This window comes from Eufriesea mexicana, unplaced genomic scaffold (assembly GCF_001483705.2).
Source record: "Eufriesea mexicana isolate 0111107269 unplaced genomic scaffold, ASM148370v2 scaffold294, whole genome shotgun sequence".
NCBI lineage: Eukaryota > Metazoa > Arthropoda > Insecta > Hymenoptera > Apidae > Eufriesea > Eufriesea mexicana.
Window position 1 is genome coordinate 1,144,023 of NW_016908489.1, and position 20,495 is coordinate 1,164,517.

Consider the following 20,495-nt stretch of genomic DNA (forward strand, 5'->3'; position numbering starts at 1 on the left):
GGGAAAGAGGGGAGGGGAAGGTAAAGAACCAACCCGCGTTTAGAAATACCGCGACACGATACCAAACCAATACGTTATTTCTGTCAATTTCATGCTTTTCCTATCCACGACTTATCGACTTAATTTTTACTTTCACCTCGGTAATCGATTCGTTAATAACACTAAAATATCGTTCAAACAATAGTTTATAGACTTTGATTGGCGTTAATCGTCCGTTCACATTTGCACAACGCCGTACTTAAAGTGTCAAGATTCTAGGTTAGACGACAAAATCATGCATGAAACGCATAGATAGCGGTGTTTGATGCTAGAATCAAACGTAGCATTTTTACCGCCATCTGATATAAAAGTCTCGTCCTAAAATTAGTTATTCACATTTATAATATTTCAGGTGTTATTAACGCTTTAAACATTAATAAAATTGCGTACTTTGTGAAATAATTTAAAAATGTATGTGTAATATCGTTAATAAAATATTTCGTTTACTATACAATATTATATAGCTACTTTGACAAGCGAGTAAATAACTGTAGTATTAATTTCGTTCATGAGAATTATGTTCAAATATTGTAAAATCAATGTATCTATTGGTTAGAGTACTTGACACTATTTCAGTGCAAACTCTTCATAATGTATGCGTAAGGATTGTAACCCACATTGTTAGTGCTTGCCACATGAAACAGTGTTTAATGACTGTAACCGCATATGAAAGTAAAGTTGACAAATTGATATAAAGAACTCGTTCCTATGGTTACGTTAACGATAATGAATGTTTTTTATCTCATGTTTCAAATATTTTTATAGAGATGCTAAAGCACTTGGTGAGATTAATTTTCATCTAATTTGCCAACATCAGATTATTTGTAATGCACATAAAAACATATTAATGTCAATTTCGGATAATTTAATATTTTTTTTTACCACATCATTTTGTTTCCTTTTTCAATTACGTCGTGTCATACGTCATTCATAACATTTTAATGTTAAAGTAGTTTCATTGATGGTTATTGCGAATTTACAACTACAATATATATTTCTTAATTGCTTAATGGAGGAGTTTAAGTAAGTCTATTATGGACTTACAAAATACTGTGTCATAACATACTTTTAATATTGTATATTTTTCATATAACAATTACTATGTTATGAAATTTTCCATTAAATGAATGATAATTTTACATTTATAGATGACGTAATGCAACTCATCAAATATAATAACCCTGTTACTATAATATAAAATGGCAACATTTTGGTCAGGAAGACCTGGTTGGTTAGGAAAAGTAGGGATAGCATTATTAGCTACATGGCTTTTGGTACTAATAATATCAGTATCACATATCTTTAAAGCTAATAATCTGTCATCTAATAATGAAAGTCCTACAAATAAAGAAAATGCTCAACGTTTAGCCCAAATGGTTAATGATTTTGAAATCCTTAAGAGACAAAATGAAGCATTAAAGAATATAGTCTTAGGGTAAGTTATAACAGATGTTATAAAAACAAGCAGATTTATTTGAAGTTTGAAAGAAAGAGCATTGTGATCTTTTCGTTGTACAGGATAACATAATTTCCAGAGAAAGATCAAAATCTATTCAAGGGGACCATTTAGGTTCAATACATGAAAAGCTTGAAAAGGTTTCAATGTATGACGATTTATTGGATCATCAAGATAATATTAAGCATGGTGTTCCTACTCTTGAATATGAAGAGTTAAGACGTAGAATAAGAAATAATATTCAAGAGACTTGGTAAGTATGATGTTTGAAGTATAATTTGTCATTGCATGTAAAACAACAAGAATACCATGTACAATTCTTAAATTTTTTATACAGGTATTATATTAGTGCAGAGCTAAGCAAATTTAAAAAGTCTATTGATAAACTTAGTTATGAACAAAGAGAAAAAAGAATACAGGACACATTAAAAAATGTTTGGGATCATAAACGATCTCTTATAATAGATATTGATAGATTAACAAAAGCAGATGGCTATGATGAATGGCGTAAAAGAGAAGCAAAAGAATTGTCTGATCTTGTACAAAGAAGATTCAGGTATTTACAAAATCCTAGTGATTGTAATAAAGCAAGAAAATTAGTCTGCAGTTTAAACAAAGGTTGTGGGTTTGGATGTCAGGTAAATAAGAATTTGTATTAAATAAAAGTATGAATTTATGTAGAATATTATGAATAAAATTTTCATATATTTTAGATTCATCATATTACATATTGTTTCTTGGTTGCTTATGGCACAGAACGAACATTGATAATCAGATCTAAAGGTTGGAGGTATCACAAAGATGGTTGGGAATCAGTCTTTAAACCACTTAGTGATACATGTGTATCCACAAATGGAGCATCACATGCCAGTTGGCCTAGTGATTCTTCTAAGCAAGTCATCTCATTACCAATTGTAGATAATGTTTATCCAAAACCAAGTTTTCAACCACCAAGTGTACCAGCTGATTTAGCTCCAAGGTTGGAGAAACTTCATGGTCATCCCTTAGTATGGTGGGTAGGTCAAGTTTTAAAATATTTAATGCGACCTCAAGAACATGTGAAAAGAACATTGGATTATGCAAAGGAGAGACTTGGTTTTAAAAAACCGATTGTTGGTATTCATGTACGAAGAACAGATAAAGTTGGTACCGAAGCTGCTTACCACGATATAGACGAATATATGGTTAAAGTTGAACAATATTTCGATGAACTTGAAACCAAACCAGATGTGAAAAGAGTCTTTTTAGCAAGTGATGATCCGAAAGCGATCATAACGGCAAGAAGTCGTTACCCGAATTATGAAATAATAGGGGATCCAGAAATAGCTGAAACAGCTTCAGTTGCAAAGCGATATTCCGATTCTTCTTTACAAGGAATAATTATCGATATACATCTGTTATCCGAATGCGACTATTTGGTGTGCACATTCAGTTCTCAAGTATGTCGCGTAGCATACGAGTTGATGCAGACATATTATTCAGATGCTTACAATCGTTTTGCATCTTTGGATGACATCTACTATTATGGAGGGCAAAATCCACATCCTCATCAGGCTATTTTAGATCATAAACCAAGAAAAGATGGTGAAATCGAATTAAAAGTAGGAGATTCAATTGAAGTTTTTGGAAATCATTGGGATGGTTATTCTAAGGGATACAATAGTAGAACTAGTATGACAGGATTATTTCCTAGTTTTAAAGTTAAAAATCCAATAGATGCTGTAGATTTTCCAAAGTATCCAAATGTCCCTTTGCTAGAAAATAAAAACGAGTAGACACATTCTGAATATGTAGTGATCTTGAAAACATTCGGATTGCTTGAAAAAAGATAACTTGCCTTCACATTTAAATTGTTAAAAACGGTAAATAACTTCATAAACACGTATATATTTTACTACTAGCAAGTGATAACTTTAATTCTTGCAAACTGAAACTATCATGAATTGTGAGACAAAAAAGTGAAGCATAGCGATATAATTAAAAATTTTTATATATTTTGATTGAAGTTAAAAATTTGAATCGTTATTTTAATAAGAGATTTTATTAGAATGTAACTGTATTGATGTATTACATTGCAACTCTTTAGCAAACTGAATGTATTTTTTTTATCTACTGTTTTTAAAATATATAAAATAGATTTAATTAATATGCAATATAGACAAAAGTTATTTGTGCCAATGCACTTGATTCTTGAAGTATTATTTATGATTGCAAGCCAATATTCAAATAAAACAAATAAAATATATATGTAAACTTTTATAAATTACAAGCAGGATTTTTACATTACAAATTAATTTCATATCTCATAATAAAGGCTTGCATTACAGTTTATTGTCATAACGTACAATTTGTACATAAGATATGCAATATAAATTACATATATAATAATTTTTTTATAATACTAGAGCTTATACAAAACGCATAACAAATATTGCATAAATTACGTATGATAAGCCTGAAATGCATAGACATCGAGCTGGGCTTGAGGCCTATCTTATACAATTAAGGATGTTTCCTGTATACATATTGTAATATATTTTATACTATACACCAAACGCAAATGAGAATTGTTACTATATTATAAAATCTGAGTTTGGTTTTTAATAAATATTTAATTCATGAATTTCGTAGTTTACTTCGATTTTCATTTTTGTTTACAGTTTAATAAATACATTCTTGATTTTCTAAGAATGACATAAAGATTATAAAATATGAATAACTATCGTCCATGTAAGTATTAATTATTAAATTAAACATTGTGTAAGAATGTTGGCTATAATTCCAACTTTGCTGTGCAGTTATAAATGTTCATGAAATAATTACAAAAACTTTGAAATTTATTAATTTTCTACTGTCGAATTGATTTATTAAAGTGCATTATTAGCGCATAACCAGAAGAGGTATCTAATTCGAATAAAAATTTTACCGCCTGTGATCAGCGCCATCTATGATTTGGGCTCAAAAACCCCGAAAGTAATAGGAATATAGAATAGGCAAGGAGGTCGTCGAAGAGCTCGTCACGTGTCAGACAAAGACAGAGGGGGGATAGAAAAGGATAAAAAGGCTCCGACAGTGAAAATAAATTACTCAATTTTCGTAATTAATTTATGAACTTTTATAACTTCATTGCAAAGTTGGAACTTCAGGCAACATTCCTATATAATTTTCGTAAAGAATTTAACTCTAAATTGTTAGTTATTAATTTTTGTTTTATGGCGTCTACGATTTCGTAACGACGACCATTACGATCTTCCGTGAAAATATTTAATACTCACCGAAACTAGAATCAAAATGTGAACAAAAGTGTTATGAGAAGATTCGCAAGAACATTGTTTTTATAATGAGTGTATAAAGTTTCATAAATTAATTGCGTAAAGGATAGTAATTAATGAAAAACCAACGGCGTCTTCAACAATTTTCGACAATAATTCAAACACTCCGTAGAATAATAATTAATAATTAATTAATTAGGGACAAATTTGTATCGAAAAATATATTGGAAGGTCCTCGAAGGATCTGCCTTTACGATGCAATTATAAAAGTTCATAAATTAATCACAGATATTGAGTAATTAGTGAATTTTACATTGCCGATTTCATTTATTAAAATATATTCGGAGCTCATAACCAGAGTTAGTAAACTGACATCAGAGCCATCTATGATTTTAGACTTAAAGCTCGAGTTCCGCAACGAGAACATAGATGGCTCTGATATCAGTTTACTAACTCTGGTTATGTGCTCCGAATATATTTTAATAAATGAAATCGGCAGTGGAAAATTCACTAATTACTCAATATCTGTGATTAATTTATGAACTTTTATAATTGCATCGTAAAGGCAGATCCTTCAAGAACTTTCCAATATATTTTTCGATAGAAATTTGTCCCTAATTAATTAATTATTAATTATTATTCTACGGAGTGTTTGAATTATTGTCGAAAATTGTCGAAGACGCCATTGGTTTTTCATTAATTACTATCCTTTACGCAATTAATTTATGAAACTTTATGTACTCATTATAAAAACAATGTTCTTGCGAATCTTCTCATAACACTTTTGATCACATTTGGATTCTAGTTTCGGTGAGTATTAAATATTTTCACGGAAGATCGTAATGGTCGTCGTTACGAAATCATAGACGCCATAAAACAAAAATTAAGAACTAGCAATTTAGAGTTAAATTCTTTGCGAAAATTATATAGGAATGATGTCTGAAGTTCCAACTTTACAATGAAGTTATAAAAGTTCATAAATTAATTACGGAAATTGAGTAATTTATTAATTTTCATTGTCGGAGCCTTTCTATCCTTTTCTATCCCCTCTCTGTCCTTGTCTGTCACGCGGCGAGCTCTTCGACGACCTCCTCGCCTATTCTATATTCCTATTACTTTTCTGATTTTCGGGTCCAAAATCATAGATCGCAGGCGGTAAAATTTTTATTTATTCAGCAATAGAAAATTAATAAATCTCCAAGATTCTGTAATTAATTCATGAATATTTATAGCTGCACAGCAAAGTTGGAGCTATAGGCAACATTCTTATACAATGTTTAATTCAATAATTAGTTAGTAGCAAATAAGATTACTATAGAAATGTGTTTTTCATGCATAATATTCTTATTATTTTGTAATAAATATATAGCAGCATAAGGAGTAAAAAATAAATTTTTTTATTAAGAAATTTTATTTACAATTGTTTATTTACAATGTGTTTATAGGCGAAAAATAAATATAAAATAAAAAATAGATTTAAAAAAAAAGTATCAATACCGAAGGAGAATCGAACCCTGACTTGAGGGCATAGGAATTCTCGAATGTCGCCTCTACGCCACAACTCCACTTGAAAACTATTGGAAATAAATTGATAATAATAGTTGGAATAAAAGTTTAAACGTAAATATTTCAAAAATTGTTTAATAATTGTGGCTATAATGATATATTTTCTTAAACTGCATGACGCTATCTACAAACCTGCAAAATTTCAATTAAATTGGTGACCCGGAAAACTTTCACTGGCTTTGTAAACTGATGACGAACTGGCCGAAGCGAAGTTGGTTCTGGCGGGACTCGATCATAATGGAAATGACCACGGCGGAAATGGCCATGATGGAAGTGACCACGGTGGAAATGACCATGGCGAAAGTGGCCGTGGCGAGACGCTAAAAGACAGCAAGAATTTGCTTGCACGCATGGTGCTGCCACTTTTCGGTTGGCACGGCAAGGCTCGAGGAGTACTGTAATCAGGGAGATGGCGCCACAAATCATTGACTTTAGCGTAATTATAATATAAATTTATAATACTGTGATATGTAGTTATATTAAATTAAACTTAAATTTGCAATTACGCCATAGTTTTGTAAGTATGGCACAAATTTCTCGTGCATACAAATTTCGAGTACCTGTATTAATTCGTGTATTCTGTAGAAATTATAGTTATGAAAGGTTAGAATCTGACAGCGATATTTTTATTTGTTATATCTATAGACCTGACATTTAAAATTTTTTTTTAAAGACGTCGATCTACTTATTACGACGTATTGCATATTTCGCCGAGTGCAAGCCAAGAAGAAATAAGACATGCTTATATTAAATTATCAAAACAAGTGAGTAAGAAATTTTGAATGTTTCAGATTTTTTCTTAGGAAAAATTTTGTAGCATTACAAATTTTTAATGTTGTTTAGTTGCATCCTGACTGTGGCATTACAGGAAGTCACGAAGAGTTTGTAAAAATGAATGAGGCATATAACGTGTTAAGCAACAGACAGAGTAGACATAATTATGATTATAACTTAAAGTATAATAATGTTCATGGAAATAACGTTTATCAGGATACTGGGTACATTTCTTGAAAGAATTATTTTCAAAGATTATTTTTAAGAATTATTGTAATTATATTTAATTTTCAGATCTGATAGTTTTTATAGACATGCTTACGACATGTATTATACAGGATATGAAAGAAAACCATCATGGGAAGATAAAAAAAGAGCACTTCTAGTTATAGCAGCCATTATAGTTATTGGAATAATTATCGAATTATTGCGTTTGAAAATATGGTTAGATAGGAGGCGTGAAGCATACGAAAAGAATATTAAAATGCAACAGGATTATGAAGAATGTATGATGCAATATAAAAATCAATCACTGGAAGAAAGATTACAACACTTTGATAAGTTGGTCAAAGAATATAAAACATTTTATGATAAGTAATAATGCAGTACTATAAATAAAATAACATATAGTGAAAATGTGTCTACTTAGCTTTACATATTGAAATCTAATGAGATTTATGTGATATAATAAAATTTATAAAAATAATTTATTGTATAATTATGCATTTGCATTTTTGTAAAGCAAAATTGAATACACAATGCGTTATGAAAACTGATAAATGATTTATGGAATGCTATTCTTTAAACAGAATACATTGTATTTTAGATAAATTTTTAACGAAAAAATTAAAAAAAGAAATATATTTTTGTTCTTTTCTTAATTGTAACACAATCTGTATATAAACAGTAGTGATAAAATTAAAAAATTAACAGGAATTAAAAGTATTACGAATTATATAGTACAAATCATGTTACTTTTATTTTCGTGTATAAATTCATTACAACGGAATAATAACAAATTCATATATATTTTTTAGAAATGTTCAACCAAGCAAAGACATATAACTATCATGTACGTATTTATGATACTAATAACACTTTATTTATTTATAGTTAAAGTTGAACGTATTTATTAATATGCGTGTTACGTATTAAAATATTATTGCTGGCATTTTGGCACAAAGTGTTTCTATAACATCACGATAAAATAATCATAACAATATTACATTGATTCGTACAAAAGTAATAAATAAATAAAAGAAATATTTAGAAAAAAAGAAGAAGAAATATACAATGTATTTAGATATTCGACAAGAAGGGAAATATAACGTAATGTAGGAGTGCGTTTTTAAAAATTATCCGCAATTTTAAACAGGTACTCAATTTCAAACATCTATAGTATCACTCTTCATAATTTCTTTATATAGGTAACAATCGACGTATGTGGAAATGCTGGTGAAAATATAGGATTACCATCCTCATCTACATAATCTGCATAGTTCAGTTCGTATATTCGTTCAAAGCCCAATCGTGCGCAAAGTTTCCCGGAGAAAAAGGATGAACAGTCGGCACGTGCGATGTGAAAACCTTTCTCCTTTCCAATTTCACTGCAAAGTACAATAATTAACGATGACTCGATATAAATTAATGTACGATATTAACATAATTGTTTCCAGTACACATTCAATTCACGTTTAATTAATAATGTGAATGATATTTACAGTGCTTTCTCCATAAGTGCTTTGGCGACTCCTTTACCCCTCCAGTTTGAATCTACCGAGATTATTCTTATTTCTAAAATATTCAACCCCCGGAACTTTCCATCGCGATTCACACTTCTGTCGACGTAATTCAGTAGCCTGAGAATCTTTTTAAACTTAGGATTTTCACATGTAGCTATATACCCAGGTTCTTCATCCTTCGGAGGATCCATTTTTCCTGTGATCACCAAACACAATTTGTCAATTAATTAACATAGAATTCTTCTCACTGTTAAAACTGATAACATAAATGTTTATTAACAACTGAATTAATGATACGTGTTACTGTAAGGAAACGAGTCTTATTAATTTATACATAGATCAAAGATATTTTTAATTTTTGTTTTGCATTTGAAACGATAATTAACCAGCTCTTTGCTTTCAGTACAAAACTGTTCTACGTTCACCGTTTATTATAATTTACCGAGAAAACGAAGCTCTGATAACGTATACCGTTTATGCCAATGAAAGACACAAAAAAGACTGGGAAGATGAAAATAAAGCTGTAGAAAAATGATCATTACTCAACGAATACCATTGTAATCATTTGCAAGTTGATGGAATATGTTATAGAATCGTTGTCCCGCATTATTCTATCCTCACTTTTTAAATACACTTTTAACTCGATTCTTTCTAATCTGAATAACATGTGACTAAGTGAATCTGTCGATAGAATAATGCAATTACCGCGATTGCGACAACCGGTAGCGATTAATGAGTCTCACGTTTGCCTGATACTCGCACAACAATTTATGTAACGTTGAATAGTACCGTTTTGTAGTAGGCGTGTCTTCTCTTTGAATCTTATTCCATTTTTCTTTCATTTTTCATGCGATTTGCTTAGTTACAAACGCAGCAAGGTACGAACGATTTTTAAACATAATTTATTCCGAACGACTTTTAAACATAAATTTAAACCGAACGACTTCTAAACATAATTTACACCGATAAAAAATATTACTCCGATATGTACACGTCGAATACGTTTCTGTTATCTTCAGCACTAATCCGATGAAGTAGAATAATATACTTCATCGAGACGCGTACTCAAACAAGATAAGTCTCGTAAATAAAGTAACGACCTCCATAGATTATGAGCGAATATTTTGTACACTATTTTAAAGTATCTGCTCATCCTATTAGCCTAGATTCATTTCAATGTATAAGCTCTATGAATAATTATTCGTCGCGAGCAACGTTGTCACCACTTTGTATTCGCAGAACTTTTAAACTTGCGGCATGATTGTTTCCTACTGAGAATAGAATGCTCTTGGTAGGCGATTGTGTTGTTAACCCAGATATATCAGGATCTACGTAAACACGATGGTAGATCTAGCGGCTTTCGCGTAAATAGCTCAATGAACAATGAAAACATTGCTTAATCTTCGGTATGCGTACATCAAATTCTTACCATTTAACAAAACACCTACTATAGCACCGCTCGTTGATACTGCTATAAGACTGAGATTGTTTTCGAGCGAAGACATGCTGCAATATTCTTCCAACTCGAGGCAGGTGCTGTCTTCGCTCTCCGGGATCAATTCGATCGAGTCGTTGAGAGGTTCGTCTCTGAAGAAGAACCTCCTGAGAAATTTTAGTATCCTAAGCTTGTCATCCTTGGTGACTGTTTGGATGTGATACTCCATGCCAATCCTCTCGTCGTTCGTGGTATCCGCCAGCTGGAATAGGCAAGCGAGTAGCAAAAGTTAGGAAAACCGCCTTCTCCGAATAGCTTTCTTCATTGTTTTCGCTTCTAATAACTAGTTAGATTTAGGCAAACAGATAATCAGCAGTTGGATCAATTCGCTGCTTAGACGAAGTGGCATATCTGGTTGCACGAATTCCGAAGAATAACGTATGGTGCAACACAGTGCACACGCGAGTAAACGTAACTTAATGCAACGGGGACAATAAGAATTCATTGTTTTCGCGACAACGAGAATTAAATTAACGCTTTCACACGCGGCAATTAACGTGGCCCATTGCATCGGTCTATACCAAGTGTTGCGAGTGCAATTCGCCAAGTGTTCTCATTTGTGCAACATCTCGATCATGAATGAGCAGCCTAGCAGAGGACTGAATTATAGTTAATTCGTTTGGAACGATTCGCGAAAGTTAATACGAAAGAATGCGACGTTTTAATTTCCAGAATTACGATTACCCCTAGTACATTACAGGTACGAGGAATGTTAAGCAAGAAATTAATCACTGGCGTGGCACTCGATGATACATGTATCAGAATCGCAGTTGTTTCGATTCAGGTATTCGGATAATTTGACATTATCACACATTATAACGAACGTCTTACTTATGTTTATGCCTGTTCTCGTTACAGGAAGCTTCACGATTGTTCGTCCCGTGTAATAATGCATCGTTTTGGACCAGAAGATAGGAGAAAAGTATCGTATGCGAGGAGAATTATCGAAACGTTAGAGCTGAGAGTGATAAATATTGCGAGCTTACCGTGTACTTGGCCATTTTCGGCACATCTTTCGCGAAGTTGGCCTGGCTCTTGCCGATATCGATAAGACCAAAATTACCCATGTCCGTAGATAGCACGGTCTCCATGATGACTATTCAAAGTGGACCTTACGCTTGAAACCGGTTTCGCGTGTGTTTTGGCGATGATGTTTCGCAGCGATCACGATTGTTCATTTAATTGGTCACTAAACGTAGAAACACCGGCAAGTTTGTCAATAACACGAGGCCGGTTGTTGTCGTCGAGGTAGTAATCTAACACTGCGCTTTGTGATAGGACGTCGTCAGTCTTATATACGCTGAGTACGGGCAAAAGCCATTCTTACAGGTTCAGGGACAAACGAATACAGTTTAGGATGTTTGCGATAGGCAACATCGGGAATTAATCGACACCGTGACTGGCTCGATTCCTTCTTTTCCATCCTTTATTTTTCCGTTATTCGTTTTTCGCCTGAGCAATCAATATTTTTTGCACGTCGAATCGAGACTTTTCAAGCCGGTTCGATATGCATCTTTTTCGAATTCGAAAGGATTCTTTATGTAACGCCTCGTGTACACATTCGATCATCTTTCGCGATGTCTTTCCGTTCTTCCCGTTAATAATTAGTCGCGTGAGCTCTTATTTCGAGTCGCTTGATTATCGTCGCGCGTAATTCACTATACGGACAGAACAGTGCCGAGGGAAGATCTAATATTTCAGATACATTTGTACACGCGCCTCGTACACGCTTTATCGTTTAATATTCTTTAATACGAACGAAACGACATGGTGGAAAAAGGGAAAGACGAAGCAGAGAATGCGAATTAAGGATAACTCCTGGCTCGCCTGAGACACGCGATCGACGCTTAATAGAAATCTAAAAAAAGAGAAAAAAAAAAAGACAGGGAAATTATTACTTCTGCCAATTACTTTGCGATATATCGTAAGACCCTGGCGCACGTTAGGATTCCATCCCAGAATGAATGGTATTAACCGACTCGCTTATCCTCGAAACTGCCATAACGCGGTACGCAATAAAATCGCGTACGATATTACAACTGTCACGTTTCCTCGGTATTCCGTGCTGCAAATAGCGCAACGTGACAAGAAAATATAACAATTTCGTGCGTGCATAAAGTGTCGATCGGATCTTTGCGCGCAAAAATCTGTCAGTAGCCGCGTCGGCGGACGAGTGACACTTCCGCGAGCGCGAGGTGTTTAATTCAAGTTCAGTGTACACGAAGAGTAATAGGATCGGAAGTTAATTGGCCAACGTTTGTCGGTAAATCGACTCGTTTCATCGACGTATTGACAGACGTTGGTCCCGACACTGAGAAACGATTAGCGAAGAGCTCACGAGCCGTATCCGTTTCGGAAAATCACCGGTATCTTCTCGAAACGTCAGCCGGCAGCTTCGACTTTGCGTGCCTCGAATCGAGAAGTGGACACAGGATCCGGAGACATCGCGTTCTATTTAAATGCAAAGCGAGGAGCATGCGTCGGTTACCAAAGCGCGGCAATGGGTATCGGATAGCTCGAGCTTTGATACCCTCTTTCGAAATCGAAAGTCGACTCCTCGCGTAACGTCGACCGAGCAGCAGCACGGAAGAGCTGATCGAACTCGGAACAAAGTATGGTAGAGATCATCGAGTGTGCCCCGACTTTCTAACTAGCCCCAGAGGAGGAGTGACCAGAGCCACGACAGTGTCCCGGTGATACGAAAGGATCAATCACGAAACGCGAACCGGATTCGAAGCTGAGGTTATTTACCCAGGAATTATATAATTACAGCGAAATCTACGAAACGCGAGTCGTACTCTGGACCGGTCACGGAACTGTCGTCGATCTAAACGAACGAAGGTCAGCGAAGAGAACCGTAGCCATGCCTTAGGTGGCATTCAATGACGTCGGCTTTCAGTTCCTGGGCATCGAGTGTCGCTCTATATCCTCTTTCCTCCCGAAGCTGGACTAGAAGGAAAACGAAAAAATGCTAGCTCGAGGATGCCAGTTCGCAGAGGGTCCTTGTAATAAAGTCGAGCTCGGCCCTCGAGTTCTTGACCCATTTTTCGTCTATTTTTCTAAACGCGTTTACATGGACATCCTGTCTATCGTCCGGTGATCTCTCGATCGGGCCTCCGATGGGCATTGCCAGGCTCTCGGTAATGGTCTGCTACGCGAATACAATCACCGGTCTCCGTAGCCTTTGATCGCGTGGTCCGATAAGCATGGCGATCGCTAAAGCGTACGACAATGAAATATAACGATCGTTGGTTTCTTCTAGGAATCCTTTCGAACCGGATTCGATAGGAGGTGTTAAACCGCGAGCGATTTCCGTGATCGGCCGGTGCTGGCCTTTTCCCAACTCTCCTCTCGTGCTCCCTATCGCGTATTTTCATCGTCCTACGCTTCCCCGAGCAAATTTATTACAAATCGCAGATGAAACGATAGCGGTGCGAGAACAAGTTGGAACAAGTGCAGAGTATGCGTCGCGTGATCCCGTTGAGGGAAAGACCGAAGAAGGAGACGGAGACGCGAAAAATCGAGAAGGTTGACAGAATTAATTGCTCGACTTTGATTTATGTCCATGTTATTATTGTCATTGACGTGCCATCGTATTTCCGATTAAACGCAATTATTCATCGCCGATGTTTCCCACCGCCGCGGACGGATCAGGCCTCTGTCAACGATCAGAACCTGAATCTCTCGAAAGGCATAGAAGGATACGCGTATCGAGTGTACCGTTATCCAGGACACCGAGTAACGTAAGCTGTATGAGTTACGACAAAAATGAATATTCCTATCTCGGAAACTTGGGTAACAATGCGAGGCAGGACCTGGAAAGCTGCCTGTCCGCCGTGTAAGGGACAGCCGAATTAATCTACCCTTCGATCGGTTAGTACGAAACGCTTTCAATGCTCGTTAATAATGCAACGTTGGTCGATGAATGATATACCTTGTCGTGACTTAATCACCCAGCCGTTGAGAGATCGCGATACGCGTTACGTAGATGCATAAACGATTCTCGATCGAGTGGCAGAGGCGGTGCTAGATCCGTAAGTGGCAAGCCAATCGGCATAAGGCATACCTTCTCCTGTATTAAAATCGCGATAATCGTACGTAACTTTGCCTCGAGAATAAAGTACCTGCTTCAAAACGTTGCGATCCATTAGCGAGTCGCATTAGCTTTCTATCTTTTCTCCCTCGAACCGTTCGCTTATCCGATAACCTCTACTGCGTGCCTATCTGCGGATTATAACGCAATTAGATTCGCCACTCGCGATTTCCTTCGATTCTTTGGACGTTTCTAGCACGTTCATACCACTATTGTCCAGTTGCTTGGACCGTGGCATAGAACGTTGAATGACATATCGTGACAGTTCGATTATTCTCGATTGCCTTGAAACACAGCAGCGTAACGCGTGCTGGATAATTAATCCATTAGCTGGCATATAAATATATTAATTACTATTAAACTGTCGTGCCTTGGAATTAATTGCGATTTATGCAGGGAACGGGACACGCCTTCCGATCGATCGGTGATCGATGATATAGTTATTTCAAAAATCACAGATAGACTTCATGTGCCATTTAATGAATGCTCGAGACGCGATTTCTATTTCATAACGCGACACGACTCGCTCAACACGAGCAAACATCGCTTATAGGTGTGTCTATTATTGTTGGTTACACCTCGCTTCTCGTAATTCATCAACCTCTTCAACGGTTGTGGCACAAAAATCCTAATCGCACGAACGATGGAATTTATACTAAGTCTGCGTTACTTCATACGGTTCTCCAACGGCGGAATTATCGAGCAGCGGTCATTATGATCGTATATTTTATCGATCAAGGAACACTGTCGGGAAACAATTTGTTGAAGACGTAGAAGAGGAGAAAAAATACGTTGCACTCCACTGAGTTTCCACGATTATGCCATCGCTCGGTGTACAACAATTATTTAAGCTTAAGTTAGCCCGATAGAGCGGTTTGCGCAAATGGTCCCTGATTCAAACAGTGACCGCGTTATCCCGTTCATATTTGCATAAGCGTTTGCATAGTTCCGTTCACGCTGCATCGAATGATAATTCACGCTGAATGGAGAGTACGCTGCTCGTAAAGAGGCTTCTTTCTGCGCAATAGTTTCCCTGAAACGCGACGCGCGTGGACGGTGTTCCGAGGAAATTGGTATTCAAGCTCTACACCTGGATCACATTCGATCGCGCGGTATCGTTGCAATCGAGGCTAATCTCGTTTAGACTTCAGTCCAAGTTCTTCTCGCGCTCGTTTCGAGCACTCGTTCGTTTCCGGGTGATAGACGACCGCATGCGACTATGGGAATAATTCGAAAGCTCGAGGCGAGATCTGAAACAAGTTTGTACGAAAAGCGTGCGACTGTCGCGATGGTCCCACCGGCGTTGGGCCCCGCGGCAAGCAACGTCTCCGATCGAAATGTCCCGTGTTCCCCGAACGATCGTCATCCCCTAGTTAAGAGACTCGCCGCCTTGAAGCTCGATACGTGACACGCATAATCGAAATGTTGTCGACACCTGGTACACAGATGGCGACTTGGCACTTACCATGCCGCGTGCCGACACACGCAGCAAACAGAGAGGAACGGAGGCAGAGACCCGGCCAAATATCAGGTCCCCTGTTGCGCTCACCTTCTGGCGTGGCACTGTCTCTCGATACGCCACACTCTTCGAATTTGCGTCCAACAGGCCAGGTACTCCGGCTGTGTACCGGTTAACGCAAATGCACCGAGCGTGGTTTAGGATATTTTGTACTTGAGGCACGTGCTCCGCTCCGAAAACCAGACGTATAATCGAATTACAGCTGACACTGCCGGGACGAAACAATTCTTCTACATAGATCAGGCTGTCCGCGTCTACACGCTTCATACGCGATGCGGCCGTCCGTTTAATCGTCGATGATAATTCGTTATCGAGAACATTGTGCCATTATCAGCGCGGTCACGTTTGCGCCGCTACTTTCTTTGCGGTCGACGCGATACACGATTTCGTTGTAAAACACCGAATGCATGAACGATGTTGCAACGCGGTTAAAGTTCATTCGAGGAAATCAGAGTTACGAATAATCGAGAATTCGTAATATCGGGGCAAGGTCCCTCGGAGTTTGACGATTGCATGAAATTTTCTCAGCCGAGGGAAATACTCGCGGGGCTATTTCCGTCTGTAAAACGAGATGCACCACGGATTCGTCCGAGAATAGAAGCCGAAGGATCGAGGAGAACATGGCCAATGTCGCCGATATATTTACTCCGTAGCGATGAGATTTCTCATCCTCGTTTCATGGAAAATCTATACCTACGGTCAGTGAAACATTCGTCTTTGCACTCCGCTACCCTTCCTCTATCCAATAAATCCGGTGATCGGATTACTCTAACACGTGAGAAAATCGATTCATCGCTACGCGCAACAAAGTTGCCGGATGAACCAGTTGACCTGGTCATGTTTTCAACAACGTCCAGTTGCTATTGCGTATTCGCCGTGGGATCGTCGCAGGCAAATGTATTAATTTTTCATCGAACAGAAGTATCGTTAACGCAACGTGTCTGCCTAACTCCCTCGCTTACTAACGAAACCTCGTGCTTCCGATCTTCTTACTGTTCTCGATGTAGGTATAACTTTCCACGGAATTGTTTATTCGGAAGAAGCGGGACGCGTTTCTCACATACCTGTGGAAGTGTTGAACTTTGTAGGCCACTTTTCGCCGTTTTGAAACACACGCGTCCCCTTCAGTCTATCGCCAACTACGCACTGCCAACGTGAGAACAAAGTTGGAGCAATAGGGAGGGTCATTACCATCCGGCACGTAATATCCCTTCAACAACAACCCATGGGAAGGGTAGCCCCAGCTCTATTTTTCCATTGAATTTGATTAGGTTGCAAGATCTGGAACTATCAGGTAATTGGGCCCTCAACTCGCTGGGTCGACCGATCATAGAAATGCTCCCCAGCATCCATGTAGACATAACGAAATTAAGCAACTTAACCATCCATTGCTTTGGCATCCGTGCCATGGCATTCGGGATTTAAACCGGTGTCTGCCGGCCGGATAAATCCGCAGGAAATTTTCATTAATCCGTGATGCGTTGCCACGAGATTGATCGGTATGGTGTAAAGTCTGAATCCAGTCTGTACCTCGACCAGCCCGGATTGCCTTTGTGAGTTGCAATATCCTATGCAAAATGCAAAATGTACGTATAACTGGTCGGTTGATACATAAGCAACGAACCGCTAACCAGCGGTAAATTCACGCGCCACGTATAATTACCATGGACGTTTGTAATTACCATTTCCATGCTTATGATTATAAAGCAATTTAAATACCCCAGCAGGGTGTGTGATCTATATCGATGAAATCAATTACGCTTATCGTCGGCACGGTATCAATCGATATCGACGTTGACGGGCACAACGGCGTTGAAAGTAAACAAACGTGGATTGATTGCAAGAACCAAATGATCGATCGTGTTTTAATGTAATCCAGTGAGTTAAAATCGCGTGCACCTGGAATATTAATGACCCAAACGTTACGTGGCCATAGTTATCTGTTCGTGTCGAAGTAACGATTAGCCGTGAATTTTTATTCGAGCCTCTTGCCCTAAATAAGATGGATAAAATGTCTTTCCTTTCATAAATACTGCGCTTTCCGTTAATTCGCGTTTCGTGTTCCAGTTTCCTGCTATCGCGATTCTGTTGCATTCCACGGTTAAGCTGCATTGATTTATTTCAATCTGCAGAGGAGCAAAGCTACTTTGCCACTGCCAATACGCGAATCTGCCAACGCAGCGAGCAGTATTTTTTTCTTGTCAGAAACCACGCCTCATGAATTATGCCAACATCCTTTTTGTAATTGCAAACACCGTCATTTCGTTACCAACACTTTCAAAACTATCGTGCCATCGATTATCCGGATAAATTTCAACCTACGAGCGACAAATAAAGCTAAAAATCTTACGCTATAAAATTCCATTTAGTAATTTCCTTGTCTTAACGGCATTTTATTCAACCATTGGTATTCGTTTTTTAAACAAATTTTTTTACCTAATTTATGGCTGAATATTACGTTAAACAGTTCACGTTGCGTTGGGTATTTTTTAAACGCTACGATAATCATCTCTTGCTAGATATCGTTTAAATCTCGTACCAGTTAATCATTCATTGGCATCTATCACCTCCTGCTAACAATGAATTATACGATATTATCAAGGTTGACTACAATCCCCTGTGACAGTGACCTTTCCACGTTCCTTGCACAATCCACGAATATACCACTTCTTCTTCACTGGCCCAATATCGTAATACGGTATTACTAAACATACCCTGAATCGGGGACATATCTGTGGTTGTCCTTTTCCAAATTGCTTTGTCGAACGCAAAGTTTCTCCCTTTGGCCTTTATTCGGGTCGTCGAAAGGGCAAATAGCGCAGAAAATGCCAAAAACGGACCTTCCAACAGTGACTTCTATCCACGTGTAATTGTTCTGTATATTAATTCTGTAGGCTAGGCAGTATTATCGCGAATATCGTGTTGAAAAGCGAAACACTTTTTGCTCGAAAATTACCAAGGTGTGGCTTTGGAGCAAATGGAATTTATCTCGGTTCTTTTCCAATGAATTTCCTGCAGCAGAGTTACGCTACGATTCTGTCAGATGGAAGAAAGAACATCATGTAAAGCAAGCAAGTAGTGGAAAATGGATTACGTCAGGAAACTTCTGGTCAATCTCGCGATCGTGTATACGTAATCGAATACAGTACCTGGTTGTATCCTGTGGCTGATATCGATCAAAGTCACGCTAAAATTTTATTCCAAGATGAATTTTCTCGTGCGATTTTTTCTGCTCTTCAATTAAATTTTACCACGGAAGTACATGTAACAATTATAAAATGGAAAATTCGCATCTTTGTTGCGATATAAATTGTCAGAGAAAAATTAATCACAGATGAGATATAAAATAAAATACACACGTAACGTCCTTTTTTTATTTCGTCACCTGGTTTTGTCGGTAGATTCGCTTGACATCTTCGTATCGCATGCGACGTTATCGATTCAGTATTGGAAAAGACTACAACGCCAATGGAACGGTAGAATATGTAATTATACGTCGCCACAGCGAAGGTACAAAATGGATTATCGCCTTATGAGACTTCGTGTTCTGAAATACCGATCGTATATAAAAGTATTCGTTTATTATGCCGCAAAGTATAGAAAAGATTTAACATTACGTGGAATTTTGCGGTCCAACATTGACTGTTTTACCGACCTAAAAATGCGAGCCTGAATATAGTGTCCTCTACCCTAGGATGACGGCCACTTGGAGAACCATTTCTCGAAATAGCAATGGAGACTTCAGTACCAACTCCAGTTCCTACTGGAATATAAACAGAATTTGTATAATTATGAATGGATCGCTAATATCTTAAATTTGGTAGCTTGTCATCATCTTCCAAAGAAAACCGAGGTAATTGACGAACCAACGAAACTATCAGAACCGATACGAGGGTCCAGCGGAGCCTAGTAGCAGGACGGACACTACATGCCCCTGTCCGATGGGGTTGAAACAAAAAAGAATCATGCCAAGTGGTCTGACCGCAGACACGTCATGCCCGTCAAAGTACAAGACCTATACCCTGACGCTTACGACCAGGGACGACAGACCCTCGCATCGATACCAGAAGAAACACTGGCCGGAAGACGACCCTAGAACTTGAGGCATGACGAGACTGAGAGTGGTTGGGAACGCAACTATCGGACATAAATATAAACCAACGATGAAATAAGTTCTAAAAAAAAATTAATTCCTTGCAATTAAATAATTAAGTAATTAAAAAATTAAAAAATTGTTTAAGGGAGTGGAAGTGGGTGGAGTGGACAGTGGCTATCGGCTAGATCTACAGTCTAATCAATGACCATCCACCACCCCAACCCCGCCTCCAATCCACCCACATAAAAATTTAGATGTTAGTCCGACGAAATCAAATCAACGAATGAATCGATCGTCGATCGCGCGGCCTTTATATAGCCGGCGATCGACCGAGGATCGACGAAAATTTCCGATCGTTACCGATTCTGCTGATATTTATTTTTCTATTATAATGGTCAATAAATCGTTAATTTTTTTACATTTTTTATATATTCGTGCTTTGT

The 20,495-nt window shown here is 37.4% G+C and overlaps 3 protein-coding genes across 7 annotated transcripts; 2 read left to right on the plus strand and 1 right to left on the minus strand.

The window, feature by feature from the left end:
• Positions 1-658: 658 nt before the first annotated feature.
• On the plus strand, positions 659-3,270 carry FucT6 (alpha-(1,6)-fucosyltransferase 8). Its single transcript, XM_017911914.1, has 5 exons — positions 659-821; positions 1,188-1,474; positions 1,575-1,748; positions 1,833-2,133; positions 2,209-3,270. Exons 2-5 carry the CDS (start codon positions 1,239-1,241, stop codon positions 3,268-3,270), a joined length of 1,773 nt encoding a protein of 590 aa, XP_017767403.1. The 5' UTR covers positions 659-821; positions 1,188-1,238.
• A 3,586-nt stretch (positions 3,271-6,856) lies between these two features.
• LOC108556032 (dnaJ homolog subfamily C member 25 homolog) lies at positions 6,857-7,727 on the plus strand. The gene is made up of 4 exons (XM_017911945.1): positions 6,857-6,936; positions 7,007-7,097; positions 7,177-7,331; positions 7,402-7,727. Exons 1-4 carry the CDS (start codon positions 6,857-6,859, stop codon positions 7,703-7,705), a joined length of 630 nt encoding a protein of 209 aa, XP_017767434.1. The 3' UTR covers positions 7,706-7,727.
• Positions 7,728-8,265: 538 nt separating this feature from the next.
• On the minus strand, positions 8,266-17,113 carry LOC108556091 (dopamine N-acetyltransferase). Of its 5 annotated transcripts, none has more exons than XM_017912036.1 (5): positions 15,987-16,028; positions 11,331-11,606; positions 10,279-10,546; positions 8,829-9,045; positions 8,272-8,714 (listed from the first exon to the last, which is right to left on the minus strand). In XM_017912036.1, the coding sequence occupies exons 2-5, from the start codon at positions 11,433-11,435 to the stop codon at positions 8,516-8,518; spliced, it is 789 nt and encodes a 262-aa protein (XP_017767525.1). In that variant the 5' UTR covers positions 11,436-11,606; positions 15,987-16,028; the 3' UTR covers positions 8,272-8,515. The 5 variants fall into 5 exon arrangements, with proteins under 5 accessions (XP_017767522.1, XP_017767527.1, XP_017767526.1 ...); XM_017912035.1 differs by lacking the exon at positions 15,987-16,028 and adding an exon at positions 15,903-15,980 and having other exon boundaries at positions 11,331-11,644; XM_017912033.1 differs by lacking the exon at positions 11,331-11,606 and having other exon boundaries at positions 8,266-8,714; positions 15,987-16,428.
• Positions 17,114-20,495: the final 3,382 nt, after the last annotated feature.